We start from the raw sequence: 20,549 nt of genomic DNA, 5'->3' as shown, positions 1-20,549 counted from the left end.
GAAGTGACACAAGTACTTTGTGGATCGGGGCCCTGATCAAGTATATTTTATGAAAATTCTGTTTTGTCATATATTGTATGGCCAAAATATGATACACCATTCTTTTGAAATTGTAAATTTTGTAGACGAGGGTTTTGAGTAACTGAATGCGGTCGCGGAATATGCCGATCGGACCCGAGTGCCTCTCACTTTCTGGTGTATGTCGTCACAGTAGGAATGACGTCACAGATCCTTGCTTAGTAACACTGTGTCTGCCCCCTCATAACAATACAGCTCTCGACGTCGTGACGGCCGCGCAAAAAGTGAGTACACCGTATATTGCTTCCTACACGATAGCGACTTACATTAAACTACCTAAATTGGTGTTTAATCTGTCAACTTGATCCAATTTATTCCTTGTGGGGTAGGGCTGGTTCGGGAGCTGTAGATGGACGAGGAACAGTGATGAGTAATCAAGATCCACCATCAGAACGTTAGTGTTGTCTATATCACAGCTTGAATATGTTTGAGTGGTTTGGGATGGTGTTTGACGTAAAAACAAACTGAAGATACAAGAAACTAGAATTTTTACACGCCTCCACGCCTTCTTGTGGCACATCCTTTATTAGACTAATGATTTGTCTCTGAATATATATAATTTTGATAGTAACAAATAAACCCATTTAAATTGAAAAGGAGCCCCGGTGAGATGGGATATTCAGAACCTGAACAAATCTTTGCTTGCGTCATTTAGGGCTTTAGCATTGCAGAGAGGGCTTGGCAGAAGGGACTGTGAGACAAACTAATCCTTTATTTGTGGCAGTAGCAATTTTAAAAAAATCAACTTCAGTTTCTCAGGTTCCTACATGAGTAAAAGATGAAATGTTACGAGAAAAATACTAACGTCCTCTATTTATTCTTCGGACCATTGGTATTGAGTTAGATATGTATTAACCATATATTCCCTGTAATCCCTTCATAGTTACTATTTCATAAATGTCATAGCTTTAATTTTTTTGGTATTCCTGTCAAAGATTGCAAACAATTTCAAAGATAAGGTTTTTACCTGATCTAGATGTCTTGTTCCCAAGTCTTGTCAATGTTATGAAAGGTGGGGTTCTATCACATTTTCGTAAATGAATAATTCCCCGTGTATTTGACGTACAATTTGATCTTGCCAGTGTTGTGTTGTCTCCTATAGCGAGCCAAACATAGATGGCAGTGTCGATTAATTTACCTTAAAGTCTCGCCAGTGTTCATTGTTTGTACTGCGGGTGTAGAGATTATCAGCTGAGAGTGTTTCCATGTAGTAATTATAAAATCTTGGGAATAGAAAATGTGTACCTGTACACAACCACGTCCACACACGCACTGGTTGTCCCTTTTAAGAGGGGCGAAATGATAGCTTAGTGGTCAGAGTGTTCAATCGTCACGCCAACAAACCCAGTTTCGTTTCCCCACGTGTGAAGCCCATTTGTGGTGAACCCCGTCGCGATATTGCAGGAATATCCCCAAAAGCAGCGTAGAACCACACTCACTCTTTCTAAGAAGTACATAACAATATCAATTGTCATATCGACAGCCGTCAGTACATGCTTGTCCATCTGTAATATTTAATATTTACCATCTTTTTGCCATTGTAAACCTGAGACTAACGTATGACCAATCTGTGACATAGGTACCACCGTTTCGGACGCCTGTATTTTCTTCCTCTTTGTGTTCAGACTCTTTGTGAGCGGACATGGCATCATCTTCAGTTCCACAACGCAAGCCACGACACCCCATTGTCCCGGAGATCCCTGGTTACAGACATGCGGAATTTAACATTCGTAAGTGCTCTTACGTTACGTTACGATCAGTTGTAGATGAAGGGATGTCTCGTTTTTGTGTGTGATAGATTTGGTCGAGAAATGAAGCTGTGACGTTTTACGTCAGTCTGGAGAGACTTTCCAGTATCTTGTCGATCCCCGTTGTGGTATTGCTGAGATATTGCACAAAACACCCTAGAACCACACTCACCCATTCTAAACGCTTGGTCGGAGCAATAGGCTGCTCTCAGTATTTACAGAAGCTGCGGCCACTGAGTCCAAAACGAGGCGGACACGATACCCGAAAGTACCGTTTCAGGAGGGTGCGATTTTCAAGTAACCTTTTCATTGCATGTGAATGTGAGCCGCAATATACACGTGTCCATGTCTATAGTGTCCATGCCTTTCCCAAAACAGACGATGCCCATTACGAAGTCTAACTTAGACATTTGATGATTCCTCTGATAGGAAATGGGGGTCACCAACAACATCTTTGTTGGAAAATGGCTTCCATGATGTTACTGATGAGGTCGTCGCACCTCGAGATGGAACGACAAAATTCAGACTACAATGTCGATGTAGATGCCACTAGTCTTGAAGTCAGTGCTAACTGTCAGTGCAGTCTTACCAAATGGTTATTTTCTTTCTGATAGCGTCTAGAGTTAAGTTGATGCTGAAAAACAAGGTTTTAAACAACTCTGAATTATAAAATTCACATCTTGTCTGTTCTTTCTATTTTACACAGCAGTCGTTCAGAAACACCCACCATGTGACATCCCAAGAGCAAGAAAATTCCCGGAATTGTCCATAAAAGGGTAGGTTCGAAATAATTTTTAAACTTTCGAGGTGTGCAACTGCTGTGCTTGATATGGTGACTAAGTCAGCGAGCCTGACCACCCGATCCCGTTAGTCGCCTCTCACGACAAGCATGGGTTGCTGAAGGCAACATTTAATCCTTATCTTCAAAGTGTAAATTTAGAATGGGAGTGTTAGTACCAGTTTAGGCAGTGCGTTCTGCGAATGCTTTGTTCCACAAGGCCAAGAGGTACCCTGTCAGAAAACGGTCGAGGATATTGTACAGAAACGAGTTCAGGATTACCATATTCTTTTTTATTACTCACCCGTTGCAGATATCACTGTTTAATAAATCTACAATGTTATTACACATTATGTAAGAATTTCGCGTGATGCCGGACGTCTGACGTCATAATGATTTACATTTATGACGTCACAGTGCTAATTCCTCTGCCACAAGGATATTAGACCTTGCTTGACTCGAATACTAAACTCGCTTCCGTGAAATACCATTTTTATTAAACTCGTGACTGATTCATTAACTCGTGTAATAAAAATGGTATTACACGAAAGATCGTTTAGTATCCTCTATACTGTGTTTGCTGCTATCTTGTATTGGAAGCTGCTGACGGCATGTATTTGATGTTTTGATGTTTCCTCTTTTCTCAGCCTCCCCAGCCTGTTTACTGAGAGAGACTGTCGTGACGCCATCATCAGCTACGTCAACAGCACCTGCTGTTTCGGCTTGGAGCCGGCCAGAGAGATGGACATCACTGCTCTGTACCCTAAACATGTACACTACGTAAGCATAGCACAGTACTATATAAGGCCATTCTAAGATTTTATGGCTATTTTTGTTTCACATTATGCTAATATATTTTAGCCCAGGGCCTGATAAGTTGTCTTTTGTTACCTCTTCTGCCCGAATATTTTATCCAATATCCACGATCGGGCTGTAGACTTATTGTATTTCATTTTTAATATATATCAACTTTTTCTTTTAATTAACCAGGGCTTTCAGATTCAAAAAGTAGAACAACACTTATGTTCCACGTAAATGGTGGAGACCAATGTCGTTTTGACCTATGTCGTTTTTTGATAAATATGGAAGCCTGTCACAGAGAATCTGAATAAGATCAAGATATTCATGGCATGTCGTCACATTCCAGTGTTTCGAAAGATGGCTAGATCACTCTAAATCGATTTCTCATTTAAGCCCATGGGCTAAAGAAAACAAAATCAGATCGGTTTTACGCCCATGAGCTAAACAATGGACGTGCATCCCTGCTGACCTGTATTTACCAGGTGTACTACTGGTCGGGTGTTAGTCGTGAAACTGTGTAATACCTTTCAGTATAGTCTTACCACTTTCGGCGAGACCAGATCGACTTGCCTGCGGTTTGTGCCCCACAAGGACAGACGGCCTGTGGACGGGACAAACCAGGGGGAACCCCCCTCCCCATGGGAGATTCTCTGTAGCCCCAAATACCTGAACACAAGGCACGAGCTGAGGAATGTGGTGCCACATACCACTAGAGTACAGGTGAGCTATAGCATAAACTATCGGAAAATTAACACGGCGTTGACTTGGCACGCTTGTCTGTGGTCTTCAGAAACGTGTTCGGGGCGGTGGGGTAGTCTAAAGGGTAATGGTGGAATGGTGCTAAAAACGGTGTAAAATAAACTCACTCACTCACTCTTTACCCACTAACCTTTCGTGACTTCTTCATGCAAAGATATTTCGCATATCCTAGTGAAATGACATTTAGTAATAGCATAATTCAATAACCTTTGTAATATCTTCATAAAAAGACCTTTCGTAACATCCTACTGAAATGACCTTTCGTGAAATGACCTTTATCAATATCATTATGCAATATGACCTTCTGCAATATCTCTATGCCTTTTGTTAAATTAGATCCTATGGAAGGGAAATAAACTCGTATGTTTCAACAAATGATGGCCTATCGTTAAGGGATGAAATCTGTATTTATCTGATATAGATATGGCATTTTCAAGCAAACAGTGAAAGCTGACAAATCATTTATATAACTCAACTCCACACCAAATATAGTTGATATTTAGCCTTAAATTTATATTTTGAGAAGTCACGTGCTACTCCACATGTGAAGTGTCATTGAGGTTGCCAGACATTGGGTCCTACATTTCAATTTTAAACTTTAATAACATCGTATTTCTATATTTTATGGCGAGGTGTAGGCAGCATGACCTTAACTAAGACGTCACAGACTGCCACAGATGAGCTCACAATGCATCTGGCTCACTGGTTACATCTGTTATGTATTTTATGCGCTAATTCAGTTCAGTGTAGTTCACGCACAATGTGATTGATATAATATTAAGTCCGTACCAGACCGCCAAACTTTTCTATCGGCAGAGCCTCGTTTTAAGATTTCCTCGATTTCCAGGTTTCTGTTTGTCAGTGCTAGCTGTACGACAGAGCACACTGCACGACATGGTTGCAAGGATTAGAAGGAGTGTAGTGTTGTAATATACAAGTGCTTAGATGTATCAAATAATACTGATTGATATTTATGCATCCAGTTAAATGAATTGGTCTCAAAATTCTGTACTGGTTATTGTACTAAGTTGCGCAATAGGACGGGACCCAGTCAACAGGAAACGTTGTGTAATCAATGTTTCGACTTGGCAGGTGCGGCAGGTTTCTTGACAACTCCCGTAGCACACCTTGCATCTGTAACTGTGAACGAGTTACCTGTCAAACAAATCTAACTGACACACAGTCAGGTCGAACTCTGGGGTAGTTGAACACGGCGTTGACTTGGCACGCTTGCCTGTGGTCTTCAGAAACGTGTTCGGGGCGGTGGGGGTAGTCTAATGGTCACGCTGAAGACCAGGCTTCGATTCCCCACATGGGTACAATGTGTGAAGCCCATTTCTGCTGTCCCCTGCCGTGATATTGCTGGATTATTACTAAAAGCGGCGTAAAATCATACTCACTCACTCACTCACTTGCTCACTCAGAAACGCGTCCATATTGCCCATACCGTTACTGCTTAAAAGCAGCCAATTTCGCTTAAAATGCATGAATGAACGGATGAATGACATTTTACCAGTGATGAATGAATATGACTTTTATCAGTAATGAATGAATGAATGAATGAATGAATGAGACTTTTACCAGTAATAAATGAATCAATGGTATCATTACTTTCATACACACATCCTTGTGTTGTTGTCGGAGTCGTACAAAGTAATGTGATTTCAACAACTATTTTATTATGACTTCATGGGGGAACGTATTCTCTTTGACTTACAGATTCTGCTAGGGGCGATGGGGTAGCCTATTGGTTAAAGCGTACACTCGTCAAGCGGACGACCCGGGTTTGAGTCCCCACATGGATACAATAATAATGATAATATGTGCATTTTTATAGCGCATCTATTCACACAGTAGTATGCTCTGTGTGCTGCTCAGACAAGGTGATTGTTAGAAAAATGTCTCTTGAAAGAGATGTCTTATTTCTGGTGTCCTCCGCCCTGATGTTGGATATACACCGCAAATTAGTTGAAAAATCTCACAAAAGACTCACAAATCGCACGAATTTAATGTTATTAACGTTTTTTCAGAGTGCTTGTTCGTCTCATTGCGGCCTTTGGACTGTAGTTTAGTCCACGGATTCCATGTATAGTGTAGCCGCTCGGTCTTTGTTTTCACACCCCACACGTTCATGTTTGTATCCTTTGTGACAAATCTTAATTGTAGTTTAATAGTCCTCAGTTTATGATTTATATATATTAAGCGCTGTGAGTTGTTTCCGGGATCGTGTGAGGTCTGTATGTGTTTACAGGCGTGTGACGTGTGTGCAGCCCGGGGGTCCGTGCCGTGCTCCGTGTGTGAGGGGTCGGGCTATAGGCGTTGCAAGAGCTGCGGAGGGCTCGGGGTGACGTTGAAGGAACTAGAATATGGCGAGGAGGAGGAGATGGCTGAAACGGCGTGCGAGTCGTGTGGGAGCAAGTGTATACTGAGGTAGGTAGTCGATATGACGTGAGTCACTCGGACGTAAGTGTAATCCGAGGTAGGTCGTCGTGATGACGTGAGTCACTCGGAAGTAAGTGTATACTGAGGTAGGTAGTCGTGTTGACGTGAGTCAGTCGGACGTAAGTGTAGTCTGAGGTAGGTAGTCGTGTTGACGTGAGTCACTCGGATGTAAGTGTCTACTGAGGTAGGTAGTCGTGTTGACGTGAGTCAGTCGGACGTAAGTGTATACTGAGGTAGGTCGTCGTGATGACGTAAGTCACTCGGACGTAAGTGTATACAGAGGTAGGTAGTCGTGATGACGTGAGTCACTCGGACGTAAGTGTATACTGAGGTAGGTCGTCGTGATGACGTGAGTCAGTCGGACGTAAGTGTATACTGAGGTAGGTAGTCGTGATGACGTGAGTCAGTCGGACGTAAGTGTATACTGAGGTAGGTAGTCGTGATGACGTGAGTCAGTCGGACGTAAGTGTATACTGAGGTAGGTAGTCGTGATGACGTGAGTCACTCGGACGTAAGTGTCTACAGAGGTAGGTAGTCGTGATGACGCGAGTCAGTCGGACGTTAGTGTATACTGAGGTAGGTAGTCGTGATGACGTGAGTCAGTCAGACGTAAGTGTATACAGAGGTAGGTAGTCGTGTTGACGTGAGTCACTCGGACGTAAGTGTATACAGAGGTAGGTAGTCGTGATGACGTGAGTCACTCGGACGTAAGTGTATACTGAGGTAGGTAGTCGTGTTGACGTGAGTCACTCGGACGTAAGTGTATACTGAGGTAGGTAGTCGTGTTGACGTGAGTCACTCGGACGTAAGTGTATACAGAGGTAGGTAGTCGTGATGACGTGAGTCACTCGGACGTAAGTGTATACTGAGGTAGGTAGTCGTGTTGACGTGAGTCAGTCGGACGTAAGTGTATACTGAGGTAGGTCGTCGTGATGACGTAAGTCACTCGGACGTAAGTGTATACAGAGGTAGGTAGTCGTGATGACGTGAGTCACTCGGACGTAAGTGTATACTGAGGTAGGTCGTCGTGATGACGTGAGTCAGTCGGACGTAAGTGTATACTGAGGTAGGTAGTCGTGATGACGTGAGTCAGTCGGACGTAAGTGTATACTGAGGTAGGTAGTCGTGATGACGTGAGTCACTCGGACGTAAGTGTATACTGAGGTAGGTAGTCGTGATGACGTGAGTCACTCGGACGTAAGTGTATACAGAGGTAGGTAGTCGTGATGACGCGAGTCAGTCGGACGTTAGTGTATACTGAGGTAGGTAGTCGTGATGACGTGAGTCAGTCAGACGTAAGTGTATACAGAGGTAGGTAGTCGTGTTGACGTGAGTCACTCGGACGTAAGTGTATACAGAGGTAGGTAGTCGTGATGACGTGAGTCACTCGGACGTAAGTGTATACTGAGGTAGGTAGTCGTGTTGACGTGAGTCACTCGGACGTAGTGTCTGCTGAGGTAGGTAGTCGTGTTGACGTGAGTCACTCGGACGTAGTGTCTACTGAGGTAGGTCGTCGTGATGACGTAACTCGTTCACTGTTACAGATGCAAGGTGTGCTACGGGAGTGGTCAAGAAACGTGCCGCACATGCAGGGGTCACAGAGCGGTCAGAACATTTGTGGAACTAAGAGTCAATTAGTGAGTTGCTCGATATAGCTTCTATACATATCAGGCCTACCATACAAACGGTGAACAAATCCTCAAAACTGAACTCATATACACCATAACAGATAAAAGATCACCAAAATGGGAAAATAAACTTCCAAAACTGCAACAATTTCCTCTGAATTTAACATTACTATTTCTACAACTTCCTATCCACACAACTTCTGATTTATCATAATTAATCTTAAGTCCAGAAATTTGTGCATATAGATCCAATGTGTCAATGACCCCTTCAAAAGATTTCTTTGAACCATCCAGAATAAATTCAGTGTCATCTGCATATTGAGCAATCAGGTAATCCATATTGTTCACCATTATACCCTTGATAGTTTCATTTATTTTGATAAGAGCTGATAATATTTCTGCACATAATAAGAAGATGTATGGTGACAAGGGGAGGCTTTCATTTTAGGAATATATGTGAGTTTGATTTCATAGGAGTTAAAAATAATGAAAGGCATAGAGGTATTGCATAATGATATTGATAAAGGTCATTTAACGAAAGGTCATTTCATAAGGATGTTACGAAAGGTCATTGTGTAAAGACGTAACAAATGGCTACTTTATATGAAGAAGCTGCAAACGGCCATTATATACTACAAACAAAATGTATGTGAACACCCTAAAATTTGATAGTCATATATAAACTTATACACGGTGAGGCCATTTATACCCCAAGGTAAATGCAACTTTTTGTGTGCTTGATGGGCACTTTAAAAGACATATTAGAAGAAACTGAGTTTAAGTGAAATGAAACATTGTCAAAAACAGCGAAAACAAGGGTGCTGAAACACACCAGCACCATGTTTGATTCCGACGCCCAAACACAACAGCCTAGTGCATGTACAAGGCAGACGTCCCATGCAGCTTGTGGCAACTGAGCATTGGCAGTTGTGAATCGGTTCCGAAGGGCTTGGAGCACAACATATCGGTCATATGTGCGGCGTAAACCTAAACTCACTCACTCACTCATACTGTAACTACCAGCCAAAATAAATCAGAATATACACTGTATACTTAACACATTAACTAGTGAATTGAACACATATGCATGTGCTTCGTTTCGTGACGTCGGTGGTTTCAGCATGGTCACGTGCAACACGTCTGTGCACGTGCATCTCGATACACTGCAAGGAGCATATGAATGTTGGTTTAGGAAGCGTGATTGTTTTACATTTGATCGTTTTTTCCAGTAATATGAAACGGGTATGAACCGCACATCCTGCCACGACTTACGGCTTGTTAATGCCATGTGGCAGTTGGAGTGGCTAGTGAGGGAATGTCAGTTTGGGACAAAGGACCATTCTGTTGGGAGCTCAGGACTGGAGCACTGGAGATTTAGAAAATGACAATGAGAATCTATTATTGCAGTCGGTGCGAGCGTGACTCCTTCATGGACAACCCCACCCCGATCTCTGACGACGACATATATCTCATGGAAGGCTCTGAGGTCTTCGTCCAGGAAGACTACCCGGTAAGCATCATCCACTAAACTGGAATCACAGGGGTTCGAATCACTGTTTGGACAATCATTTTTAAAAATAAAAATCTAGGCTTTTGCAGTCATATATTGCAGACCTAGGACCTCTTGCAGAAACAGTTCCCGTGAAGAACTTCAGCAACCCACGTATGTCGTAAGAGGCGACTAAAGTTCGAGATCGGGTAGTCATGGATTAAAAATATAAATCTAGGCTTTTGCAGTCATATATTGCAGACCTAGGACCTCTTGCAGAAACAGTTCCCGTGAAGAACTTCAGCAACCCACGTTTGTCGTAAGAGGCAACTAAAGTTCGAGATCGGGTAGTCATGGATTCAGTGGTTGACACATGTTATCGTATCCCAATTGCGTACATCGATGCTCATGCTGTTGATCACTGGATTGTCTGGCCGAGACTCGACTGCTCGCAGACCGCCGCCAAAAAGTTGGAATATTGCTGAATTCGGCGTTACACAACTAATAAACATAAGTAGAAAGGGATCTAATCGCTACTATAACTCCCAGACATTAACATAGGTTTACAATGATCTTAGTACTAAGATTAGTTTGTGCAAGAGGACCTAGACCTGGAGTCGAAATGGTTTTCTGCCACTTCTCGGACAGTGACTTAGTGGTAATGTTTGCCTGATATGATAATTGTATGTGTTGCAGGTCGCCCCAATCACGACGTACTCCGTGGAAGCTATGAACAATGCGTCCATGTCGCTGGTTAACAAACACAACAACGCCTTTCCTGGTGGGAAAATACTCAAACAGGTGGGTACCAAGTCAAAATATCACTCACTTGTTTGCACAGACCCGTTTGTTTACAGTATAACATTAAACAATCAAACCCACAAACATTGTAGATCTGGTGGTGCGTTGTGGGAAAGCTATACGTTGTCTTTGTCTGAAAAATATAAGAGATTTGACTCGGAATGGGAAAATCAAAAGCAGCCGTTCAGGTGAGATATAGAAACTACAGTAAATTACGTTTATTACGAACACACTTATAACGAACTAACGGATATTACGAACTGTTGTTTTGTTTTTGTCCCGGGACCTTGCTATATATTGTAGTCGAAGTGGGTATAATGAACTACGGTTATAACGAACTATTATTAGTAGCCCCTTTGAGTTTGTTGTAACCAGGGGCGGTGGGGTAGCCTAGTGGTTAAAGCGTTGGCTCGTCACGCCGAAGACCCGGGTTCGAATCCACACATGGGTACAATGTGTGAAGCCCATTTCTGGTGTCCCCCGCCGTGATGTTGCTGGAATATTGCTAAAAGCGGCGTAAAACCAAACTCAGTCAGTCAGTTGTTGTAACCATAGAGAATGACGGACGAGGTCCGAGGACTTACCCACCATCTGTCGCGAGAGAATGAACTGTTTCAATTCCGAGTCTTTAGCAAATGGCATAAAACATTCATTCACAAGAATCAACATAATCCCACATAATCAGTAATTCCGAGTTTTGAGGAGGTTATTCCAAACACATGCATGTGTGACGCATTTTTAGAAGAAGAAGAAACGAAGAAGAAGAAAAATTTCGGAAAGTTCTTACATACGATCATTCTCTCGTTTTGTGTAATACACAATCATAACCAGCTCTCGAGTGTTTAGACGAATATAGTGCTGCTTGTGTGATCTACTCGAAACTTGCAGGCCTTCTAACTGCCACGAGTCTAAAAGTCAAAATACATTCAGTTCATGTTTTCAGGTCCAGAGCATGTGGGTGATACCGGTGACAGAAGTCCATTACACGTGGCGGGAACTGCCCTACCGGTTGTGGGTGTACGGTAACTCCCGCAGCGTGTACGCCCCTGACTACCCACAGCAGTGCTGCATGGGGTGCAAGTTGATGTAGTGGTCCCTGTTAGAGGCGTGGGGGGAGGTCAAGTAACGGGATATTCAGCCGCGAATGAGTGTTGAGCTGGAGATTCTTTGTTGACCGAAGCGTCGTAAAATACCAGCAGAGTCACGCTTTTGGGCCTGTTTGCTTTATTTATCATCACTGTGTAACAACAGGTGGACGAATACATGTGTTCCCTTTATCTAAATCAACAGATCTACAGTATGATAGTTGGATGTTTGAACGAATGAACCTAAAATGATTTCGCCACTTTTAGTTGATGCATTTTCAGCATTTTGTCAATAAAAGTTGTTATTTAATAGTTTTCGTTGCATTTGTTTGTCTAAACGTATAATCATGGAGATGATTTTCGTTAATTCAACGTTAGCACCTTCTCTTGGTGTTATCACATTATTTTACATTTCATTGTCCAGTATTTTGGAATATCTTGTAATGACCCTGAGTGTAGTTTGCCCACATCGTAGGAATGAAATATTTTTGCCAATGCTTTATGAGCCGCCAATCTGCAAATATTTAAGTGGCGCCGAATTGATCGCTTTCAATATTCTATTTCTGGATGGCAGAAATTCTGCCAAATTCTTGAATTTCTTTCACTTGGTGTTTGATGTTGGCTCTGTGTTACTCCCTCAGACCTATCATAGTTATCACACATTACTGTCGTTTTCTGATTGTCTGAGCGCTCTTCTATTATTTTCAATGTACCCTGCTTACCATCCTCGATAATCTCCAGGGTATACGTTACGATCACTCTCCACTATACCCTGGATGCATCCTGAATTCGTGGTGCTTCGTGTTAGTAAGTCTTTATCTCGAGTAATTAAGTCACATATGATGTACGGAAATTACCGATGTTTTGCGAATGCAAATCAATGGAAGGGAGATAACACTAAATTTGTTTTTCTTGTCTATCATTGTCGGTATTGGCTAATTGCCAATATTCTGATACTCCTTATTATAATCCGATACCCGTGTTTCAAACAGTACAGTAAGATAAATACGTTGTTCATTGGTCCCTCGGTGCCCGAAGAGAGGGCTCAGGGAACATATACAAATATACATCAACCCATGGGCCCCGAGGGATCAATAAACAACTTATAATGTTAACAAAGTTGAAAAATGTTTCGGCATGCCAACCACAAAACAATACCTGAGATCTTGAATGTTGTAATTCTGATCACAAATATCCAACATATGGCTATCACAGTTATAAGTCTACCAGGGCGATATATCCAGAGGTCATGACGACCATAGTCATATGCCACAGTTATAGTCGGCTCCAAATCTCTCTCTGAATGCAAGCAAAGCATTTTAGTGAAGCGGCTAAATTGAGCATTTAGTGATAAAAGCATAAAGGTTTGCACATTTATTGACTGATGCATAATGAACATTAATTTACAGATATGGAGGCAATTTCAGTTGCGCATGCGCAGAATGTTTTGTTTGTTGTTATATGTTAAAATAATAGGTAAAAGACACATCCTGTTACTCGGCATTATGATTTCCTTTGTGAAAGTCTCAAACTGCTCTTTTCCTATCATTGGTCCCATTTTCATTTGACGTGATGGTCCCGAGAAGTGGAGTATAAATTTCAAAATTGCAGCTACATATGTGCGCTACAATTTCCTAAAATGATTTAAAAGACGGCAGTACTAAAAGTAACTTTAACGTTCAGAAAATACATGATGACAAACTGTTGGCTTGCACGATGCACGATGCACACTTGTACATTAACCATAATTATGTCTATTGGTCTGCTTAAGAGGAATCTTGTGGCATACGAGGAACCACGTAGCCACCGGGTAAGTACAGCGTCTTCCAAGTCCTGCCAGACTGAGAAACACCAATGACCATGATGATTGGGTCCAAATTTTTCTGGTTAGACATCAGTGTGATAAACCTTGCCAAAGAACTGCAATTGGGAGCGGGGGGACTTTCAGACTCTCCAACATTACCATCAGAAAGAGGTTGCGACATCTGAGGGTACTTTGTCCGATCAGACTTCCTTCCTTACAGATAGGAACAGGTAGAAGCGTCTGGTGTGGTGCAAACGCCACGAACTGCAACTTGAGGAAATGGTGTAAGGTTCATTGGTCTCATGACAGTCGCTTTCTTCTACACGTTACCCGCGGCCGTTGTCACGTATAAGAGAGGTCGTATCCTCGGGCGCGGTGGGCGAGCTGGCTAAGGCGCCAGGCTAGTGATCCAGCGAGGTTGAGGTGTCGAGATCGAGCCCACCTGTGACCGGGTGTAAACACCTTGGTGTCAACTGTGTGTGCAGACTCTTTCAGTGTTGTCACAACCCCTAGTGTACTGACACAACCCCGTGCACTTAAAAGAACCTACGAATCCGTTGGTATATGACCAGATGGTGGCCACATGAATACGTGCAAACACCTAGTTGCGGGTACAGCAACGTGCAGTGAACTTGGACAAAGTACTGTGACAGTACTATGTGTCCCAGTCCACCCAGCTGTGAATGAGTACCTCGTTAGGATGACAGGCACGTAGCAAGCCAGTTTTTTTCGTGTAAGCCCGATAGGTTGCACCTAAAAGCCCGCAGAACGACTACAGAAGGAAGTAATGCATAAGTTTTCGTTGCAGGGCGATTGTAAATACCTGCATTTCAATTATGATTCACATATAATCATGACTTAAACAAAATATTCACATACATGTAGATGGAAAAACAATCATCACTGAAAGAAAGACACCTTTCATACTTACGATACGATGAATAACATGTTTTCTGTACATGCATGGTGACTGTATTGGTAATGCTTTGTTATCAAAGAATATTGTAGTCAAAATGATTCATAGAGGCATTTCCACTATAAAATTGTTCTGATAACGTATTTGTAGGTATTTTTGGCAAGAATTAGAAACTATTTTTTTTAGCAAACATCATTTGTAAGCCCGGGCTTTTTTCTATAATGGTAGCTACGCCCCTGGATGAGAAAGCCACAATAACTCGTTGCGCCTGGTGGCTGCAAGAGTTGTATACTCCCCAGGGAGTTGTGATTGATAACACAATGTGCCATTGAGATTGACATCCAATGATCGAGGGAAAAAATACCAGCGCCTTGAGTAAGCACTAGTTGCCTGGATATGTGGGCTATATAATTATCGTATAATAATAATAAAAGCTCAAGAACCCCAAATTCAAGACAAACTTCGGGCCGAGTACAAATCTCGCTTAAAGAAAACCTGGAGCTCAGAGCTAAATGCTCGAAACAAGGTCAAAGACACCAATACTTTTGCTGTGCCAGACCTTTCCTATTCCTTTGGAGTAGTTGATTGGACAAAACAAGACATCCAGAGTCTTGACCGCCTGACCAGAAGGATCATGTCTGATAACAGAGCCCACCACCCTCGTTCCTCTCTCAACCATTTATACATGCCAATCAACTCTGGAGGTCGGGGTTTTATTAATGTGGAGGCTCTTCATGATAGAATTTTATTGTGTACTTTTGCACATATTTATTTATCGGATGATCCTCTGGTGATGCATGTCAAGACTCATGATGAAAGCAAAGAATTCCACAGCTATTTTAAGCTTGCCAAGGTTGTTGGACAGAATCTGAAATTTGAGGTTGATTTTGCTGATGGCGATGTACTGCTGGACGGTACAGCGATGGGAGTAAACCAGGTGGAGTCCTTCACCAAGTCTGCCCAGAGTCGGTCTTTTGTGGAAAAGCTTTCTGAGAAGCCATTGCATCGTGTGTACATGCAGTGTGTGGAACAGAATAGCAATCCCACCAACTCCTTCGCCTGGATGAAGTCGGCTGGTCTCAAATGTGAAACTGAGGGCTTCCTTTTTGCTGCTCAGGACCAGTCACTTCCCCCCCGTAATCGCCAAAATGTGATTCTTAAAGAAAATATCAATATGAAATGTCGACTATGTAATGAATTTACAGAGACTGTCAACTGACAACATCTTGTCAGTGGATGCCATTCTTTGCCACAAACAGTATATCTTAAACGATATGGTGGCATGGCTCGTTGCTTTTACTACCGTCTCCGCCATGTCTGTGGCTTTGACTCCGAGGTCCATCCATGGTACGACCCTGAACATGTCCAGGGCGTCATAGAAAATGATACTTTCAAACTTCTCTGGAATAGGTCCGTATACAGCCTCAGAAGAATTCCTGCAAACAAACCTGACCTTGTCCTTTTTTATAAAGCCAATGAATTATTTATATCATTGAATTTTCTGTCCCTTTTGGCAGCAATGTGATTAACAAGATTCAGGCATGATAAATATGCGGACCTCGCCTTAGAAATGTCTCGCTTGCATCCCAAGTATCAGGCTCCTCATTGTTCTCGGTGCCCTTGGTTTGGTACCTCCTGATCTCTTGGCGCAGATCAGGAGAGTGCCCGGGTTCTCCACCGGGATCACAGCCCTTCTGACAATCTGGGTAATGCAGAAGGCTGCAGTGTTGGGGAGCCTTCATATTCTCCGGAAAGGTCTTGGTGGGTTCACTGCCAGTTGGATCTCAGTACCTGGGAAACACAAAGGTCAACGTTTTCGACAGGAAGTACTGGATACGGCCAGGTTTTATTAACTTTGCCAATCGTCAGATATTCATGGATGACAATGCCAGGCCGTCTCATCACCCTTTGTAGAGAACAATTCCATCGAAACATTACCATGGCCCGCAAGGAGCCCCCATATAAACACTATTGAACATATTTCGGACTATGTTAGACGCCAAGTTCTACCTGGACCTTATCCTGTTCAAAGTGAAGAATTTAGGCATACGCTGTATCGGGAATGGCAGAGGAATCAGATGCTAATAATAGTGAGTGAGTATGGTTTTACGCCACTTTCAGCAATATTCTAGCAAAATCACGGCGTGGGACACAGAAATGGGGAATCGAACAAGAGTCCACGACGTGAAGATATCATATTTTCTTGTCATAATACTGTTTCATATATCGATGTATATTGGAGGGGTCTTCATATAAGTTCTTGTGAGCTTGTTGACCAATCCAGTTCATGAAAATTTCGTTGTAGTTTTTTCATGAAATAAATATGTTTAAACCAACTAATAGTAACATTCTTAACTCATTACACCAGTTCATTTCTAAGAGTAACCGCTTCCATCTTCAATCTTGTCGAATTGTAGATATAGACTATAGCCTTAAAACAAAAGCTCATGCTTCAGTGGCTCTTGCTAATTACCTGACTCCCATCTCTCACCTGGCCATAGTGCAATGTTGTCTTAACAAGACCTTTTGGGTAGACTCTGGCTAAGTGAGAGTGACCCTGCTACCCCGCCGCCCCTGTAATAATATGATTCTTGATTGCCAGTATGATGTCCGAGGGGTGCTAAACCTCATGCTTTGGTGGTTCATACCACCAAAACAACCATTTTTTTAAAAACGTGCGACAATCAGATTTCTGGGGTTGTCATGGTGACCATACTTTCCAGCATTGTTGATGTTCACGTTTTTGTGTATTCTTCTCAGATTGCAGTAATGAGTTACCATGGTTCAATTCAGTTTTGTTTTTGTTGGAATCAAAGTAAAATGTGTTGCAGTTACCATGTAAATCCGTGCAATTTTGGTTTTGAAAGAATTTGCACCAACATGTGTTTTCGTACGCATCTTCAAAAAGTGGGTTATTGGATGATTAATGCTCATGGATATATTTCAGTATGGCCTTGAGCATGAAGTCTAAATTCAATATTGTAATTTGTCATTTGTAGTATAACTGCCACGGGGCCTGTAAGCGAAGAAGATTATTGTGTCACCATGAGTTTTCAATTTCTAATAAAATATTTTATGAACATAAACTTAGTGTATTATCATCAACTTTCTGGAAACCAAAACCTCACAACTTAATTATGCTGAAATGGTATAAAAGAATCCTATAGAAAATAATTTATTTTACATTTGTAAAATCTAATTAGGCACAATTTCACTGAATTACTATAATGTAATTGGTTTTTAAAACATTAAACAGTAAAAGTGCGATTTAGTGATGTTTACTGGAATAAAATAATGATTAAATAATGACTGCTCCCTTGCGAAAGACAAATCTGTATTATCTGCCACATTTGCCCTTGAGTCTAATGACTTAAAGATTTTATTATTAAAAATATCCGAAACTTTAACCTATGAATTATTGGCTGGGGTTATTTTGCCAAATAGAATAAGCATTTTCAGTCAGTATTGATCAGATGAAACCATAACATTCTTATCTATTGTCATGTAGCTCCATATTCGAAAAGCTCTCTGCTACCTGCCATTTTGGATGGAGGGAGCATTTATATTTTGCGGATGTTAAATCTTAATGTAAATTAACTATTTCTTCTCTTTTCCTGTACCTGCAAATCATCAATTACGAAACTATTGGTTTGTAATGATTAGCTATGCTGACTATGTGGGAGGTAACACTGAAACCCGAACGGCAATTTTGTCTACTGCACATGCGCACAGGGACAAAAAAAAAATCATGTACCTCCATTTCTGAAATTATTCCAGAAATGTTCTTGAAAATAATGACCAATATTTGTGCTTTTGTCATTAAATGCACAATTACAATGGAAACTTTATCTTAGCAGCTTCACTATTTATCGGGATTTTTTGTCCGACTATCTCATTAAATGACGAGGCAAACTTGATATGTTCAGACGTGGCTGAGGGCTTACTGAACGTAGTAACCCCAAAACACATAGTGTAATGTATGGTAGCTGATTCGCCATCGCTATATCGCCTGAAAAAATGAGTGTAGACTAGGACTGCACGGTATTACCGGTATATCGCAATACGCTTTTCAAACGATACGTATTGCGATGTTTTTTTCTGAGAACAGGAATATTGGGTAAAGAACATATATCACGTGTTTTGTGATTATCTTTATGGTATAAATTAATATCTATACAGACTTTCATTCACAACAAATGTTTTCCTTCGTTATGCAATGACATGACGGTATACCGTAATATTATACATTTTATAAAAAAGAAAATAGAATCCCTGGCTAAGCAATTTTGAGATTGTCACTCACTCTCAAACACTCAACTTCACAATATATTGCAATACGTACCGCAATACCCGAATCGCAATACATTGCAATACAACTTATTTTCCAATACACAGCCTTAGTGTAGACTGGCTACATCTAATCCACAGCACTGTTCACTCTAAATAATTCAGTACATAATAAATACCAAATCTTACCCTGACAAACTACAATCGTGCCATGGAAACACAATGACACATTCAGATTTTCTGGTTGTACCTGATATTTGATCTTTTAAGGTAGTCAAGTGGTAGTTTTCCGGCTTTATTACTGTCCATAGTCGACATTCATCTTGACCACCCGATCCTCATGTACATTACCTCCTGGTTAATATCCTTTTCGGTCTCTCGTTGCAAATACTTCCTGATTAAATTCAACGTAAACCAACGAACGATACCCAAGTAATGGGCGCTCTTGATGTAGCTTAATCAATCTGTATTCAGTTCCCTATACAACAGACAGAATATGATCATCTTGTGAGTTGGTTAACAGGATGCAACACTCCATGTTGACGGATTTAACTTATGCATCAACGAAACAGTTCTTTAGTCAAGTCTGAGGGGGAACAGGGGCGGTGGGGTAACCCAGTGGTTAAAGCTTTCGCCCCTCCCGCCGAAGACCCGGGTTCGACTCCCCACATGGGTACAATCTCCTCAGTGAATATGTCCCACCACGGCTTTTAAGATCAAGTTCTAATTGTCAGTTGAATGTCCCCAAGGTCAGATTAAAGTCATATGGACATAGACAGTTCTCTTACACAGCTCCCCCTTTTCTGGAACTCACTGCCTCTTCACATCCGACAAGCCGCGTCCGTGGAATCTTTCCAGTCCCAACTGAAAACTTTCCTTTTTAAACAAGCTTATGAACTTTAATCCTTTCTTCAGATCACTCTATCTTTTAGCGCCTAGAGAAATTGCCTTGCAGTTTGATTTGTGCGCTATACAAGAACACTTATTATTATTATTACAATCTATGGATCCCATTTCTGGTGTTGCTGGAATATTGCAAAAAGCGGCGTAAAACCAAACTCACTCACTGTGAGGAACTGTATCCCCACTGTTTACTCTCAGCCATGGTGTTATAAGCGGTATCACCTCACTGTGCCTATTTGTTCAAAGTACAAAGGCAGTCAGCCGTGCTTTAGGCCACACAGTAGGGCTACTAGGTATTTTTTGTATTGTATTTATGATATATTTCACATGCAGAATTAACTTAGATCTTTAACTTTCATACATTGTATACCACAACTCCAATTCCACGAAATGGGGAACTACATCTTCATTATTGGTGTCTCTCTGCCACAACATCAATTTTAGAAATTGTGCTACCATCGTGGCAATGTGCAATCATTTTCTACACACTACAACACGATATCTTCCCCTTATATGCTCATCCGTGAAGATCCTAGTTAGAATTGGTCTTCAGCAACCCATGCTTGTCGTAAGAGGCGACTAACGGGATCGGGTGGTCAGACTCGATGACTGGGTTTACACATGTCAACGTAGCCCAATTGCGTAGATCGATGCTCATGATGTCGATCACTGGATTGTATGGCCAGACTTGATTATTTACAGACCGCCGCAATATAGCTGGAAAATTGCTGAGTGCGGCGTTAAACAACAAACCAAACAAAAAACCTATCTTATATACTTAATCATCTAAGTGCATTTGGAAGATATACAGAACAATGCCATTGATATGTCAGGTGTAATAAACATGTACTTAACTGAGAAAAAGTTTCCTTAATGATTCAGGGTGGTGGGATATCCGAATGGTTCGATTCCCCAAATGGGTATAATTTGTGAAACCAATTGTGGTGTCGCCCGCCGAGATATTGCTGGAATATTGCTTAAAGCGGCATAAAACCATACTCACTCTCCTTTATGACTCTCCGCGTTGTAA

At 41.6% G+C, this 20,549-nt stretch overlaps 1 protein-coding gene across 1 annotated transcript; it reads left to right on the top strand.

Moving 5' to 3' along the window:
- Positions 1 to 244: 244 nt before the first annotated feature.
- On the top strand, positions 245 to 11,921 carry LOC124285056 (protein SSUH2 homolog). Its single transcript, XM_046721201.1, has 10 exons — positions 245 to 302; positions 1,658 to 1,808; positions 2,533 to 2,602; positions 3,252 to 3,384; positions 3,937 to 4,125; positions 6,416 to 6,594; positions 8,151 to 8,243; positions 9,642 to 9,744; positions 10,420 to 10,524; positions 11,468 to 11,921. The coding sequence occupies exons 2-10, from the start codon at positions 1,721 to 1,723 to the stop codon at positions 11,612 to 11,614; spliced, it is 1,107 nt and encodes a 368-aa protein (XP_046577157.1). The 5' UTR covers positions 245 to 302; positions 1,658 to 1,720; the 3' UTR covers positions 11,615 to 11,921.
- Positions 11,922 to 20,549: the final 8,628 nt, after the last annotated feature.

This window comes from Haliotis rubra, unplaced genomic scaffold (genome assembly GCF_003918875.1).
Source record: "Haliotis rubra isolate DU_JTF1 unplaced genomic scaffold, ASM391887v1 Scf350, whole genome shotgun sequence".
In the NCBI taxonomy this organism is placed as follows: Eukaryota; Metazoa; Mollusca; class Gastropoda; order Lepetellida; family Haliotidae; genus Haliotis; species Haliotis rubra.
The sequence above is the reverse complement of the archived record's forward strand: the minus strand, read 5'-3'. Positions and strand labels throughout refer to the sequence as shown.

What these genes read in the sequence shown, in the direction of transcription:
- LOC124285056 (XM_046721201.1), top strand. Translation starts at nt 1,721, where the DNA reads ATGGCATCATCTTCAGTTCCACAACGCAAGCCACGACACCCCATTGTC. An exon ending in GTGGAACTAAGAGTCAATTA is followed by an intron (nt 8,244 to 9,641) that starts GTGAGTTGCTCG and finishes CTATTATTGCAG; the next exon opens with TCGGTGCGAGCGTGACTCCT. An exon ending in GTGGGAAAATACTCAAACAG is followed by an intron (nt 10,525 to 11,467) that starts GTGGGTACCAAG and finishes TCATGTTTTCAG; the next exon opens with GTCCAGAGCATGTGGGTGAT.